This window comes from Phodopus roborovskii, unplaced genomic scaffold (genome assembly GCF_943737965.1).
Source record: "Phodopus roborovskii unplaced genomic scaffold, PHOROB, whole genome shotgun sequence".
NCBI lineage: Eukaryota > Metazoa > Chordata > Mammalia > Rodentia > Cricetidae > Phodopus > Phodopus roborovskii.
The window spans coordinates 124,315-140,863 of record NW_026125665.1 but is presented as its reverse complement, the minus strand read 5'-3'; the positions used below and the strand labels follow the sequence as shown (position 1 = coordinate 140,863).

General features: G+C 42.4%; 2 protein-coding genes across 2 annotated transcripts in view; both read left to right on the top strand.

Moving 5' to 3' along the window:
• Positions 1 to 1,605: 1,605 nt before the first annotated feature.
• LOC127217163 (zinc finger protein 709) lies at positions 1,606 to 16,343 on the top strand. Its single transcript, XM_051178033.1, has 4 exons — positions 1,606 to 1,663; positions 8,758 to 8,884; positions 9,989 to 10,049; positions 10,807 to 16,343. Exons 1-4 carry the CDS (start codon positions 1,661 to 1,663, stop codon positions 12,176 to 12,178), a joined length of 1,563 nt encoding a protein of 520 aa, XP_051033990.1. The 5' UTR covers positions 1,606 to 1,660; the 3' UTR covers positions 12,179 to 16,343.
• Positions 13,840 to 16,549, top strand: part of LOC127217162 (zinc finger protein 709) — a 17,517-nt gene continuing 14,807 nt past the window's right edge. Inside the window, exon 1 of the mRNA XM_051178031.1 lies at positions 13,840 to 13,966. Coding sequence (XP_051033988.1) covers positions 13,907 to 13,966 — 60 coding nt within the window. The 5' untranslated portion in view covers positions 13,840 to 13,906. The remainder of the gene's footprint in view (positions 13,967 to 16,549) is intronic.

Here is a 16,549-nt window from a genome sequence, read left to right as displayed (position 1 = left end):
AATTTCTTTTATGTATACTGGTATGAGGGTGTTGGATCCTTGGGAACTGGAGTTAACAATTAACAATTGTGAGCTGCCATGTGGTGCTTGGAACTGAACCTGGATCTTTTGAAGAGCAGCCAGTGCTCCCAACTGCTGAGCCATCCCTCCAGCCCTCACAGCTGAACTTTTAAATTTAAATTTTATTTTTATTTTATGTGTATTACTGTTTTGCCTACATGTATACATCTATACATCATGTGTGTGCCTGGTGCCTATAGAAGTCAGAAGAGAGGGTTTCGGAGTCCTTGGAACAGAAGTGACAGATGGTTGTGAGTTGTCATGTGGATTCAGAGAATCAAATCTGTGTCCTCTGGGATAGCAGTTAGTGCTCTTGACTCCTGGGCCAAACAGATTGGTTTCTAGACTGTTTGAATTTTTAAAGACTGTGGGAATTTAAAAATTAGAATGTTTGGCCAGTGGTGGCACATGCCTTTAATTCCAGCAGAGACATCTTTGTGAGTTCAAGGTCAGCCTGGTCTACAAAGTGAGTTCTAGGACAGGCTCCAAAGTTACACAGAGGAACCCTGTCTCAAACAAGCAAACAAACAAAGATTGGCCTATTGGCAAGCCTGTGGGGGCATTTTCTTAATGATAGATGTGAGATTTCCCAGGCCCGGGGGTGGGGGGGAGCAATGCCACCACTGGACAGGTTGTCACTAGGTGACAAAGTAAAATGAACAAACTAGGGGAATCAAGCTAGTGCATGAGCAGCACTGCTGCGTGGTTCCTGCCTCCATATTCCTGCCTTGCTTCCCTCAGTAATATGAGATGTAAGCCAAATGAACACTTCCCTCCCAGAAGCTGCTTTCGGCCCTGGTGCTTTATCAAAGCAACAGAAATCCTAAGGCAGATTGGCCTCACATTCCTTCCACCATGTCTTCCCCATCTTCTGGAACTTTAAACAAAAATAAACAATTCTTTTCCTAAGTTGCTTTTCGATAGAAGAGTCTATCACAGAAATAGAGATATACCCCCATCCATCCTTGTTCTTCCACTGCTCCAGGCTAACCTCGAAGTCATAGAGATCCACCTGCCTCTGCCTCCCAAGTGCTGGTATTAAAGGCGTGCACCACCATCAATGCCTGGCAGGAGCATAAGTGTGCTATGAAAATACTTGTGGTAATGTATACCCGAGAAAGATGAACAACGGGAGATGTTCTGACCCCTGAAGACCCCTGTTCCTGGGCGTCTTTCTACTTGTGAGGCAGCAGGGTTACTGCAATGAACGCTTAGTGTGCATAGTGGCGACTCGGTGTCCAGGAGGAAGTATTGGAAGTGCTATCAGGACAGCAGGGTTGGGGTTGCGGTTGTTGGGGTTAGGGTTGTGGGGCTGGGGGCTGGGGAGTTGGGGTTGAATGGAGGCCTGACTTAGGAGGGCGAGCTGTGGTTGCCTTTTGAGTTCCACATCTCGGCCTTTGGAAGCAGTTGTCGCTCAAGCTTTGCTAGCCAATCAAGATCTGGGAGCGCTCCGTCTAATCAGGAGAGCCGATGGGCGGCGATAGGCGGGCTCCTTTCGGCCGCCATACTGTGGGCTTGGCGCCGGGGCCGAGGGAGGTGTATTGTGCTGCCCCGTCGCTATCAGCTGTGAGGAGATCGCGGCGTCTCCGGAAGCCACGCCATGGTGAGCGTGCGAGGGCTGCCGTCCCTGCCGGCTGTGCCCGATTCACCGCGGGGCTCGGGCGGGCCGGCAGCGCTGTCCTGTGTTTTGTGATGCCGGGCCCTCTGTCCTCGGCCCCCGAGTCCCGCGTCTGCGCAGTGCGCCGAGCATAGCAGCGGGAGGCCCCGCCTTGCACCGGGGACTGTCGCTGTACTGGGTGGTGCTGGCGCGTAGGTCCTGCTTTGGGTGTCTCATCAGAAGGCAGTAAAACTTCACGTCCTCCAGTTCCTGTTACTTTCTAGGAGTTCTGAATTTTACATTTAACATTTAGGTCAAGCGTTCAACTTGAGTTACTACTGTGAAATTTTAAACTTTTTAAAAATTACTTTTATTTTATGTGCACTGGTGTTTTGTCTGTGTGTGTCTAGACAATTGTGAGCTTCCGTGAAGGTGTTGGGAATTGAACCCGGGTCCTCTGGAAGAGAAGCTTTCAACTGCTGAGTCATCACTCCTGCCCCAACGCTGTGAAATTTAAAGCGTTTATTCTATTCATTTCTTTGTCTATCAACACATTGGTTCTGCCAATAACATTTTATCGGTAGTTGAATTTCTTTGCTTTTTTTGTCAAAAGAAAGTTCTATTTGTGTGTGTGTGTGTGTGTATGATTTTATTTCTGGGTTTTCTATTTTGTTGATTTGTTTATTCTTTCCCAAATACTATCCTATCTTGATTATTGTAGTATTATTGGTAGTCTTAAACTGTGGATCTGTGTTCTGATGCATCGGAATTGTGTGGACCATTTTGAGTTATTTTCCCTCCATATATACTTGATAACCTTGATAACCAATTTATTAGTTTTTTTGTTTTGTTTTTAGTAAATTGTTAGGATTTTTATTGCCATTGTTGAATTTATAGTGCAGATTGAGGACACCTGACATTTTAATACTGAAGCTTCCTGCTCATAAACATGGACTATATGGATTTTTTTTTTTTTTTTTTTTTTTGGTTCAAAACCTATAGTCCTGGATGGATTGTTTGTTTTTTTTTTTTTTTTTTTTTTTTTTTTTGTTTATTGTTTTTTGAGTTTGAGTTTCTCTATGTAGCTTTGGGTATTGGTACACTTTTAATTCCAGCACTTGGAAGGAAGAGGCAGGCTTGGTTTACATAGCTAGGGAGTTCCAGGTTATCCAGGGCTACATAGTGAGACCCTGTCTCAAAGAGATGAGGGGTGGATGGCCTGGGATGATGGCTGCTTATCTCAGACAGTGCTGCTCTTATAAAGGATCCACCTCAGGTCGCTCACAACCACTTGTAACTCCAGTCCCAGAGTATCCAGTGCCCTCTCCTGGCCTCTTGAGGGGCTGGAGAGTTAGTTTAGCAGTTAAGAGCACTTGTTGCTCTTTCATAGGTTCAATTCCCAGCACCCACATGGCAGCTCACAGCCTTCTGTAACTAGTCTTGGGATCCAGGCCTCCTCTGGATCCACAGGTGCCAGGCACCCATTTATATGCAGGCAGAACACTGATGTACATAACATAATAAGTCTGAAAATAAAGTAGAAGTGTTATTTCACTCAGAGAAGCCCAGTGTCTCTCTTGGTATATGTCTGAACTTGTACTTTTTTTGTTCTTAAAACTTTTTGATGGTTTAAAAAAAAATCTTTTTAAGAATAAAGTAGTTTTGTCTAAAGGACTTTATATATATATTTTATATATATACATATATATAAGGACACTGGGCCTTATACTCATTTTTCAACATTTGATGTTTTAGCCATATAGTTCTGTGAGTTTATGTTGATTCTTAGAATTTATCGTGAAAAAAGACAGTCTCTTCTTTTCAATGCTATCCTTTTTTTTTTGCTTATGCACATGTGCGGGAGTGTGTGTCTGTGTGTATGTGTGTGTGTGTGTGTGCTTTTTAAAAGAAACCCATCTCAAGATGGCTGCTGGTGGTTCACACCTTAATCCCAGCACTTGGGAGGCAGAGGCAGGCAGATCCCGAGTTTGAGGCAGCCTGGTCTACAGAGTGAGTGCCAGGACAGCCAGGGCTACACAGAGAGACCCTGTCTCAAAATACCAAAAAAGAAAAAATATTCTTTTTTTTTTTTTAGGGGTGGCAGAGTGTCTTTTTCTTTGAGGCAAGGTCTTGTTATGTAGGTTTGAGTGGCCTGGAACTTGCTATGTAGATGAGGCTAGCTTCAAACTCAGAGATCTGCCTGTCTCTGCCTCTGTAGTGCTGGGATTAAAGGTATCTGACATTATCCCTGTTCTTCTACGCCACCCCTCCCCCATTTTAAAGATACTTTCTCTTTTATGTAGCCCTGGCTGTCCTGGACCTCACTCTGTAGACCAGGCTGTCTTCGTCCTCAAACTCTCAGAGATCTGCTACCCCTGCCTCCCAGATACTGGGATTAAAGGCGCTGACACACTATTCTTGACCCTCAAACCATGCACTTTTAAAAGGGCTAATTTCTTTTTAAAAGATTTATTTCATGTATATGAATATTTTGCCTGCATGTAAGTGTGTATACCTGGTGCCTGTGGAGACCAGAAGGATGTGCTGGCCCCCATGAACCCGGAGTTACTGTTGGTTGTAAGAGGCTATCTGGATGCTCTCTGCAAGAGCAGCAAGTGCTCTTCTGTACCATCCCCACCTCCTCCTGTCATATATATTCCCAATTATTGGCATAATCATATTTTTCCTATTTCCCTTGTTGATGGTGTAATACATTAAATTAGGATTTTTGGGAGGGGTCTGGGAGTTGAGTCCAGGCTTTTATACATTCAAGCCTATGGCTTAGCATTTGAGGTTTACTCAACTCAGCTTCAGTTACAAATTTTTTAATATTATTTATTTATGTGTATTTGTCTATAGAGGTTAGAGGGGTGTCAGACACCCTGGGGCTGGGGCTATAGGTTGTTGTGAGCTCCCTGGTGTAGGTGCTGGGGATCAGTCGGCTTCTTTTTAAGAACTAATGCTCTTAACTGCCGAGCCGCCTTGCCAGCCCTCACAGCTTCAGTTTTAAACACTAACACATGTGTCATTTTGTGCCCCATGCTGGTCTGTAGGTCATGGCATTATCACTGCCTCATACTCCTGAATCCAGTTCTGAGATTGCAGATGTGGGCTGCTGTGCCATTTTCTAATGGTTTTGAGAATTTGTTTTTTTTTTTTTCTCCAACTTACTGTTTTTGTGTAGGATAATATTGTCATAGTTTTAAATTAGGAAATGTTTTATTTATTTTTGTTTGTTTATTTTAAGACAGGATTTCACTACGTAGACCAGGCTATCCTTGAACTCATAGAGATCCTCTGCCTCCTGAGTGCTGGGACTCAAGGTGTGTGCCACCACGCCCAGCATTTGTTTGTAATTCTTTTCTTTTAGAGTTTCAGTTTTTATTTTTTTTGATATTCAGACTATTATCAGTCTTTGTGTGTCTCTTGATATATTTCCTTTGTTGTTGTTGTTTTTTGAACCAGAGTTTCTCTCTGTAGCCCTGGTTGTCTTGTAACTCATTATGTAGATCAGGTTGCCTCTGCCTCTGCCTCCTGAATGCTAAAGTCATCATAACCTTGCAAAACAGCACCACCAGCTGGTGGAGAAATGTTCACACATGAGCCTATTGAAGGATGGGGGGGGGGATATATCACACATAAAGGACAAATGTTGCAATCCCATGGTCAAAAATTTAGTAACTTAGATGAAATGAAATTTTTAGAAATTAAAAATAAGCTGGGCAGTGGTGGCATATGACTTTAATCCTAGCACTCGGGAGGCAGAGGCAGGTGGATCTCTGTGAATTTGAGGCCAGCCTGGTCTACAGAGTGAGTTCCAGGACAGCCTGGCCTATACAGTGAGACCCTATTTTGGGGGAGGGGGGTGCGAGGTGACAACAAAAAAGTGAAAATTTGAGGCTGGTTAGATGGGTCAGTGTTTAAAAGCATGTGCTGCTCTTTTAGAGTTAAGAATAAAGCTGGGTGTGGTGGCTCGGTTTTTAGTAACTAGCACTAAAGGATCTTCTGACTTCCATGGACATCTGGAACACATGTGATATGTACATAACACTTAAACATACACTTGAGTAAAAATAAAATAAAATCTTGAAAAAAATTTTATGACAACTTCTAACTATATCACTAGTTAGCTAAAAATAAAATTCTCAAAACAAAACCACACATACACACAAACACAAACACACACACAGTCTTAGCATTTGAGACTAGTTATGGTAGCACATAGCACTGGGGAGGCAGAGGCAGGTAGAGGCCAGCATGATCAGCCCAGCTATTGCTACAAAGTGAGACCTTGTCACTAAGACTGTTCCCTCCTGCTAGAAATTTCTGTGTTTTCCAGGGTTTGCTATCACTTTGTTGAGGGCTCAGTTTGCCATTTGTTAATGTTACCAAATTATTTGTTACCAAAATTCTTCTACCTCTATGTTGGCAGTCTGCCTCCAGAGTATACTTTATATATATATTTACAGTCTTTGAATGTCAAAAGTTAAAAATCAAGGCTGAAAAAGACTTCCTGTGAGAGGATTATGGATGGCTGAGTTGGGGACCTTCTTTTAAGAGAGCTAGCCTTTGTCCTGCTGAATCCAGCCTAGAGAGAAGTCAGGGCTCAAGATGAGAGCCTTCTCAGATGTTTTCTGAAAGTGTCTTTCAACATGCCATGATATACCTGTGTGCTTTTGAAGACCTCAGTTCCTAAGAGAGAGTATGTTTTAAAATTTGCCTTTTGTGTCAACTTTATAGATTTTATATTCTGGAACATAGATAAGCCCCCACTATTGTTGGCAATATCTGACATGTGCTCGTCACCTTATTCCTTGTCACCTTAGAAAAAAAATTTTGGTTGACTACAAAAAACAAAAACAAACAAACAAAATTCTGTGAGAGTTATGGGATTTTTATAAAAGTATAATTAGGAAGAAGTGAATGTTGGTGTTACTGCACCTCTGCCAGCCTTCTTTCCCCAGACATGGACATGTCACTGTTTGACATAGTCTGGCCCAGATTTCTGGAATCAGGTGATCTTTCTGTCTCTTTCCCGAAGCAGCTACAACTGCTACATTGAGTTTTTTCCTAAAAAGATAGGTCATCCAGAGCCTCAGTTGCCTAATGGATAAGGCATTAGCCTCCTAAAAGATAGGTCATCCTTCACTTAATTCTTAATTCTCTTTTTTGGCAGGATTGGGGCCAGGGAGCGGGGAGGCTTAAACAAAGGTTTCTCTTAGTAGACCTGACCAGGCTGGCCTTAAACTCAGAGAGATCCACCTGCCTCTGCTTCCCGAGTGCTGGGGTGGTGAAAGGCGTATGTCACTACTACCTATTTATTTATTTATTTATTTATTTATTTATTTAGTCTTTAGATTTACTTGCTATTCTTTTTTTTTTTTTTTTGTATGAGTGTTTTGCCTACATGTACTTTTGTGCATCGTGTGTGCTTCCTGTCTGCAGAGGTAAGTAAGAAGAGGTGCTGCATCTTTGGAACTGGAATCACAGATGGGTGAGAGATGCCATGTGGGTCCTGGGAACTGAACCTGAGTCCTTTGCAAGAGCAACAAGTACTCTTAAGCACTGAACCATATCTCCAGCCCCTATTTATTTATTTAGGCAGGCTCTCACTCTATCCTTGCTGTCCTGGAACTCCCTATGTGGACTAGGCTGGCCTCCAACTCACAGAGATCTACTGGTCTTTTCCTCTTCAAATATTGATCATGTAGTATTTATATTTCTTATTTATTTGTGATACAGGGGAAATTGGTCACCCTTTGGGTTCTTTGTCTTATTAATGAAAGAATTTCAGAGACTGCACCTGTGGAAACACAAGGCCAATTTTATTATAGTTTAAAAGAGAACTGTGCAGGCTGGGTGAACTGCCTGGAGGGGAAGGTGGGAAGCCATTGAAGCTGCTGGCATGGAAGTAGATGCATTGCTAACAATAACGATGTGGTGGTGGGGGAAGCTTTAGAGAAGGAGTTAAGAAAAAAGTTGTGGGGCAGAGTTAAGGTATGCTTGGAAAAGAGATAAAAAGAAGAGAAAAACTGAGAAAAGTGGGCAGACTTAACAACAGTACATGACTGTAGTAGACCAGGGATTCTAGGAAGTGAAAGAAAGTGACTTATTGAAGAACTAATGACACAGCTGTCTCTTTAGCGTGGTTTATGGTGAGCCTGCTTTTCTAGGGATGGTTCCTTGACTGAATCAGCCAAGCTGGAATATTATTAGATTTCAACCCAGGCCTGAAAGACTATTCTCATGATTTGGAGCTTTTTCAACCCTAACATTTGAATTGGAGTAAGTTGCATTCAGGAATCTTAATGATTTCTTTTCCTGTTAGCACATAGGATGGGCTCATTTCCCTGTTTAAGTGGTGACAGCATGTGGAAGCTCTTCGCACACATTGTCCATTATCTTTGGTGGGGATGTTTCTGATGGCTCTAGGTTTTTCTGAGTTTGTAGCAGACGAATTCACTCTTAGAAGGAAAATGGCTCTGAATTGCCACAGTATTTTTATAATGCATTATGCTGAATGATTATTTTCTCATTCTTTATGTTCATTCATGAGCTCTCTCCATTATCTTGTTCTCTTCACCAAACAAAGCTTAAACTCTGTACACATAGATGTTTAAAGACAGACAGCTCTATTCTGGGTACAGGTGGTGGGACTTTCTATGAACGAGAATTGGGTGGAGCTGCAGGATATCCTGATCCCCAGGCCACACAGCGAGAGGACTGTTGTTAACCTTGATGTTCCTACTCACAGTTGTTCAGTGTTTGCATTAGGCCTCCTCAGTCATGGAGTACATGTATATGTGGAGACTGCAGAAATACATGAACATTTTATCAGTTGAGCATACATTTGCAGTCCTGTCAGTTCTTTTTTAAATTAATTGATTTTTATTTTATGTATATTGGTGTTTTGCCTGCATGTTTGTCTTTTTGAGGATATCAGATCCTGGAGTTAAAGACACTTGTGAGCTGCCATGTGGGTCTTGAGACTTGAACTGTGGTCCTCTGGAAGAGCCATCTAATACTGAGCCATCTTCCCCCTCACCCCCCATCCCCCAACCCCCATCAGTTCTTTTATATATGTGTGTGGGATGTTTTAGGATCTAGTGAGCTTTGAGGACGTGGCTGTGCACTTCACTCAGGAAGAGTGGGCTTTGCTGGATCCTTCCCAAAAGAGTCTGTACAGAGATGTGATGCAGGAAACCTTCAGGAACTTCGCTGCGATAGGTGAGACTTGTATTTCTTTCCCTTGGTTAGAGAGCAAGTGTTTTCCTGTTAGAAATGGTCTTCTGTGGTTTGGGTGCAGGTGAGATGGCTCAGGAAGTTAAAGGTTCTCACTCTGCAAGCCTGGTGGAACAATGTGGGGGGAAGGTCAAACAGCCCCCAAAGTTACCCTCTCATCTGTATGTGTGCTCTGTGACATACACACCCACAAACCATATACACACATACACACACAAAAAAATCCTCTATCATAGAGCTATGTTTTAAGAAAAAGGAGACATGATTGCATTGAGACTAGAAATTACTTTCCAGTGATTTTTTTTTTCCTCAGTAATTTTATCACTTTTATGTGTGTATGCACCTTTGTGAGTATATGTGTACCATATGTGTGTAGGAGCCCATAGAGGCCAGAATAGGGCATTAGATTATCTGGAACTGGAGTTATAGGTGATTTTTATCTGCCGTATGGGTGCTGGGAACCAAACCTCATTCCTCTCCAAGAGCAGCAAGCACTCTTTTTTGTTTGCTTGTTTGTTTTGAGACAGGGTTTCTCTGTGTAACAGCCCTGGCTGTCCTGGAACTTCTTCTATAGACCAGGCTGGCCTTGAATTTAGAGAGATTCGCCTGTCTCTGTCTCTGAGTGCTGAGATTAAAGGCGTTTGTGTACTACCACTGCCTGGCAGCAGTAAGCACTCTTAACACCTGAGCCATATCTCCAGCCTGTCTTCTCTTCTTTTTCTTTAATTTTAAATTATGTGTATAAGGGGGCTGGGGGTATTTGTGTGTGTATGAGTACAGGAGCAGAAGCTTTAGATTCCTATGGTGGTTGTATGAGCTGCCCAGTGTGGGTAATGGTAACCAAAGTTGTGTCCCTGCAAGAACAGTAAGTACTCTTTACCAGGGAGCTTCATCTCCAGCTCTGGGTTTTCAGAAGTTTCTGATCTTTTTTCCAAAATAGAGTCTCACTATTTAGAGATTGGCCTTGACCTCACAAAGACTACCTGCCTCTGCCTTCTGAGTGTTAAGGGTAAAGTATTTGCCACCATATCCAGCTTTGTTTTCATTAATTTTTAATAATTTATCATAAATTTTGGTACTGTATTTTAGGATATATATGGGAAGAACAGAATATTGAAGATGAATGCAAAAATTTTGGAAGATATCAAAGGTAATTTGCATGTATAACTGGAAGCAAATGTCTCTTGTAGAAACTTTAATGTGCCATATAAATTTAACAATGATCAAAAGAAATAACCTTTAATTTATCATTAGAAAAATATGTACCTCAGTGTAAGAATGTTACTCAGTTCGCAACATAATTTTCTTAGACCCAGTGTCAATGAATGTCACTGTTTAATTATAGCTCTGTGGGAGGCATATTTTAGAACCATCAGTCTGTTTAGTTTCACACCATTCAGATAGGGTGCAGAGAGAATACAGTGAAAGCAGTGTCTGACCTAGATATTAATAATAAGCAGTTGTCTTTGTTTTGTTTTTTTTTTGAGACAGGATCTCTCTGTGCAATCCTAGAACTGGCTCTGTAGACCAGGCTGGCCTCAAACTCACAGAGATCTACCTGCCTCTGCCTCCTGAGTACACTACCACTGCCCAGCATCTTCTGTTTTTGAGACAGGGTCTCACCATGTAATTCTGGCTGGCTTGGAACTCATTATGTAGATCGGATTAGCCTCTAGCTCACAGAGGCCCATGTGCCTCTTGAGGGATTAAAGACATGCACCACCAAGCCTAGCTGCTTGCCATTTTTCACAGAAGTTGTATGTTAGAAAGTAAAGAGGATAGTCAGGGTGACAAAAGCCTGAACCCTTGTTCTGAACCTCAGTATGAGCAGAAAGCTTCCCATTGAAGTTCAGCTCTGTGAATATCATGTCTGTGAAAAGGTTCATGTGTCCTTCATCCTTTAATAGGTACATCAGATCTCACTCTGAATACACTCCATATGAGCATGAGGAATATGGAAACACACCATATGATTCCAGTTCTCTCACAAGTATTCAAGGATACATGGGTGCTCACACTGTGAATGAACCTTGTCAATGTGAGGTATGTTTAAAATCCTTTGGTTTTTCAAGTACACTTGGAATATATCACCAAACTCACAGTGGAGAAAACTTCTATGACTACAAGGAATGTGGAAAGGCTTCTGTTTATCATAGTTCACTTTATACACATGGAGGAACTCACACTGTAAGAAAATGTTACGAATGTAACCAGTGTGGGAAAGTTCTGAGTTCTTCCAGTTCCCTTCAAAGGCATGAGAGAATTCACACAGGAGAAAGACCCTATAAATGTAACCAGTGTGGGAAAGCTCTGAGTTCTTCTACTTCACTTCAAAGACATGAGAGAATTCACACAGGAGAAAGACCTTATAAATGTAACCAGTGTGGGAAAGCCTTTAGATGTCACAGTGCCCTTCAGTTACATGAAAGAATTCATACTGGTGAAAAACCCTATGAGTGTCAGCAGTGTGGGAAAGCCTTTACATGTCACAGTTACCTTCGATTACATGAAAGGACTCACACCGGAGAGAAACCCTATGAATGTAAACAGTGTGGGAAAGCCTTCAGATGTCAAACTTCCTATCATAGACATAAAATTATTCATGGTGGAGAAACATTCTATGAATGTAAACAATGTAGTAGGCTCTTCATTTACCCTTCTTTACTTCAAATGCATGAAAGAACTCACACTAGTGAAAGACCATATAAATGTAAGCAGTGTGGTAAGTCATTCCTTTATCCCTCTTTACTTCAAATGCATGAAAGAACTCATACTGGTGAAAAGCCCTATGAATGTAAACAATGTGGTACAGCCTTTAGACATCACTCTTCCCTTCGACTACATGAAAGAACTCATACAGGAGAAAAGCCCTATGAATGTCAACAGTGTGGTAAAGCCTTTACTCGTCATACTTCCCTTCGATTACATGAAATAACTCATACTGGAGAGAAACCTTATAAATGTAAAGAATGTGGTAAAGCCTTTAGACATCATTCTTCCCTTCGATTGCATGGAAGAATTCATAGTGGAGAGAAACCCTATGAATGTAAACAATGTGATAAAGCCTTTATACGTTACAGTTACCTCCGATTACATGAAAGAACACACACAGGAGAAAAACCTTATGAATGCAAACAATGTGGGAAAGCCTTCAGCCGTCACAGTTCCTTTCAGAGACATAAATCTATTCATGCTGTGGAAAACCCCTTTGAATGTCAGCAGTATCTAATTCCTTTATCCATGTTTCCTCCAAATACATCAGGCAACTCATATTGGTGAAAAACACTATCAATGTGAACAATGTTTATCCTTGTTCACATGTAAGAACTGACGATGTCATGTGATAGGTCTTGTCCATATGAATGATATGGTTTAGACTTCAAATTCTTGAAGGAATTCATGCTGGGCAGTTTCTACAAGTGTAAGCAATGTGTGCTAAGTTCTTTGCTGGTCACTCTTCTTTCACAGAAACCAGTTAATTCATGCTGGGGAAATGTCTTATGAATGTAAACAATGTAGTCAGTCTTTTATTCCTATTTGCTTCAAGCAAATGAAAGAATTTACAGTGCAAAATGTTGTGTCAGCAGTGTGCTGGAGCCTTCAGGGGATGATGCAGGCTCTTTTGGTAACATGAAAGACATTTTACTGGAGGAAAAACCCATGATGTTTAGATGCTATTGCTTCCATAGATTCTGTGAATGGACTACTGCAAACAGTTCTGTGAGTGGAAACAAAGTTGTGACACCTTCAAGTTCACAGTCCCTTTCAAAGATGTATAATGATTGATGATGGGACAAAGCCTTATTATACATGTAAAGAATGTGGTAAGTTTTTGGATGCCAGGAAATGGATATATGTTTTTAATCAGTAGTGTAGGCTCCCTGTAAGTTGCCAGTGCTCAGTAAGTCTAATTACATTCAGTGTCTCCCCAGGCTGCACTTGGGTGGAATCATTTCTTTCCTTCTATCCTCAGCGCCCTATCTGGGGTGAATAGACACTTGTTCAACATGTGGTCAGGAAATGTTCACATAACACTTGGTGTCCAAATGTGGGAAACAACAGAACCAAAGACGAGTTTGAGGAGAGCACTTGCCTTGTCTCTGCTGTGGGTGATGAGATATGCCACTGAAAGGAAGCTTTCTGTGGGTGGACCATCTGCGGTGTTAATTCTGAAACGGCAGTACTTCCAGTATGCCATGGAAGAGTGTGCCTTGTTGTGCAGTTCCAGTTGTATTGTCTGTGCCATGCAACTCTTACATAGTATCAAGTGGCCCACTTCTGTGACAAATGAACCCACTCCCCTTGTATAGGTGGAACAAGATTAAGTAGGCAGTCAGGTGCACAGCCCGTGCTTTGGCTATTAAGACATGCAAATAAGGCTTAGCTGCCTACTAGCATTAACTTGTCCCTCTAGTGGAGGAGTTACTTTGAGGAAAAAACATGCAGATCCTGTCCACTGTATTGGCTTCCAAATTGGCAGGAGGACTAGGGAAGGATTATGGGAGGGAGGATGGGAATGAATGAGCTGCAGTTGCTGGCTTCCAGTTTCTTACAACTGGAGATGGCATAAGGGGAACAAATTAAAGTCATATCTTCTAAGTAGTCCCTCTGGGATCCTAAAAGTTGAAGCCTCTGTAAAGCCTTGAACAGTAAGGATGCTTCATTCAAAGGGAGTGAAGGAGTGATAATGTTCCCCTTAGGCCTAACCTTTAATACAGAAGAATAGGAAATTGGTAGTACAGCATGTGAGTAGAGGTCTAAATAGTAGCCCAGTAGAGGAAGTTGTGATAGTCAGTAAATATTCTGTCTTTGGGAGGCTGTAGAACTTGAGGGAAAAGAAACATCAATGAAGGAAGATCTGATAAAGTAGTGCAGCTGAGAAGTCTACACTTTCCCTGGAGTCATTTCCCCAGGATGAGGTGGGGAAAGGATGCTTGTGTGTCACTTGTTTGTTCAGTCTAGGGCCCTCTCAGCAGCCAGGGATGTACGTCCACCGAAGAGGCAGCAATGTGCTACAGCTTGAGCCCAGAGGCTGTAAGACCCAGGGAGTCCATGGGGATACAGCAGGTGAGCATGTCTGGGTTTCCCTGTGGCCCCCTATACCAATTAGAGAACAAGAGCCAGCTCCTTCTCCACCAAGGCTGCACTCAAGGTGAGGGTGCAGATGGCTCAATAAGAATGACTAGTTGGTACAGGGTAGGGTTCGACCTCCCATCTACACCACTGTATCCAATATTGGTTTTGATTTACTTTTTGTTTTCTTGAGGCAAGTTCTTAGGTAGCCCATGCTGGTCTCAAATTCACTATATAGTCGAGGATGATCTTGGAATTCCTGATCCTCTTACCTCCTGATGCCTCCTCTTACCAAATACTGGGGTTGCATGTTTGAGTCACCCCATCTCTTTTCCTTTGCTTCGAGACAAATCCAGGCTTCATGTATGCACTCTCAGCTTTGCTATGTCCTCAGGTTAGCATTGAGGAAACACTTGGTACAAATGATAGATCCTCATACTGTTGGGTCTTCTTAATTTATTGCCTTCTAGTTCCTGAGTTCAGCTGGCACTTGTTAGGGATTGTGGCTTCAGTGATCCTGAGATCCCTGTGTAAAAAGGTGTCACTTCACCACTGACATAACGACAACCTCTGTGTGTTCCACAGAGTTAGAAAAGCATCCGTGTGAGATGGAAGAGTGACTACCAGAAGGGAGGTACACATGTGCACAGAGCAGGCACATGGGAAATTCTTGGGACATTATAGTTGGGTGAGACACAGGTGAGCCAAAACAAGGTGAATGAGGGGAAACCTTTATAGCGAGTGGCTAACATTAAACATTAAAAGAATAGTTGAGAACCTTGAATGAAGGCACCCTGTGCATGCGGGCAAACATAGGCTCTTTAGTGAAGATGCAGTGTCAGGGGTGGGCTACTTTTCCAGGAGGTGTTGGCCATAGATACCCCGGAAGTCCCCAGATGGTGTTGGCTATTGCCAGTGCTATTAGTTGTCTCTAGCACTAGTGTTAAAGAGTGTTCCTGAAGACACCACATGCTTTGGTTGCTGAATGTGGAAAAAAATGAACTGCAACAGCTGGAAGCTTCCTCTTTGCTGGCCAACATTCATAGGACCTGTAGGTGCAGGCTACTGTGCAGCACTGCTCAGCTCTGGACCTGTGTGTTACTAAATTGTCAAGCAAGATGTGCCTGCTAGGGCTGGTGAGATGGTCCAGCTGGCGAAGGTGCTTGTTGCCAAGGCTGTCAACTTGAGTTAGCTCTCAGAACCCATGTGATGGAAAGAAAAATAAACCCTTCAAGTTGTCTTCTGATTTCTTCATTCATGCTATGGCATGCATCTTCCCTGAACAATAGAGAAATAAATGTAATATAGTCTCTAGGACTTAATGAGAGTGACCGACTGCTTTCTGGTTGGGTAGGTTTGTGCTGCAGGGGTCAATTCACATCTCTTGGAACCTATCCACAGCCTATGGCTTGACAGTCATAGGGTAATGCTATTGGCATTTTGCTAAATGGGTATATTTCTGTGAAATGACTGTTTCAAGTTCTATGTTTATGCCTGTGGAGTACTGTTCCACTCATTTTTTAAAAAGAAAAATTCCTTTTTGCTTTGGCAGTAGTTACTGATGAGACTTATTACTTCCTCCTAGGCTTGGCAAATTTCTAGAAAAGGGAGCACCAGAGGAAGGGGTGACATGTTTTGGAATGCTGTCCTTTGAGCATGCCATTGCCAGTGTTGAAATTCCAGTACCTATGAAGACCTGTAGGGGGCCTGCACAAGATTGAGGCCTTTTGTATTTATGCAGAGGGATGGGCATGGAGCCCTGGCACCTTCCCTGATGATTTACAGGCAGTTAATATTCATTGCAGGCAGGGATCAAGAGACCTTAGCTTCTCCCTGAGTATATGTTTTTGTTTTGATATTTCAAGACAGGGTTTCTTTGAGTAGTCCTGGTTGTCCTGTAATTTACTATATAGAGCAAGCCAGTTTTGAACTCACAGAGATCTGCCTCCCAAGTGCTGAGATTAAAGGTGCCACTATGCCCAGCATACCTCTGAATATTTTTTGTTGTTTTTCGAGACAGGTTTCTCTGTGTAGCCCTAGCTGTCCTGGAACTCACTCTATAGACCAGGCTGGCATTGAACTCACACAGATCTTCCTGCTTCTGCCTCCCAAGTGCTGGGATTAAAAGCAAGCACCACCACGGACCAGCCCATCCCTGCATATTTTTAGGCAGTTAATGGTACTTAGACAGGACAGTCTCACAAGACCTCCCACCTCCTTTGGATATGAAAGCAGATAATTGTTGTTGGTAAAGGGAAAAACTCTTTCTTCAGTGGAATGCCTACTCAGAAGTTTCCCATGTTCCTGCCACTAACCCTTTAAAGACCCATGTTTATGTAAGTAACCCTAATTAAAATAATTGGTTCATCAAGCTGCACTTGTGTCAAATCTTTTCCTTGTGTCTGTGTTTGCTACCCTTGTCTGAGGTGAACAGACAGACCTCAGAAAAAGTTCACACTGTTGTAATATGCATTCTGTTGACAAGCTGTCATGTTGCTTAGGTTTGCAGATTTTGGGAGGGACATACTCTCCCATTTTCCATATTCAAACATGTTTATCTCAAGTTTTCTCTATTAC

Coding starts and splice junctions, on each gene's coding strand:
- LOC127217163 (XM_051178033.1), top strand. Junction 8,885..9,988: donor CAGGAACTTCGCTGCGATAG/GTGAGACTTGTA, acceptor ACTGTATTTTAG/GATATATATGGGAAGAACAG. Junction 10,050..10,806: donor AATTTTGGAAGATATCAAAG/GTAATTTGCATG, acceptor ATCCTTTAATAG/GTACATCAGATCTCACTCTG.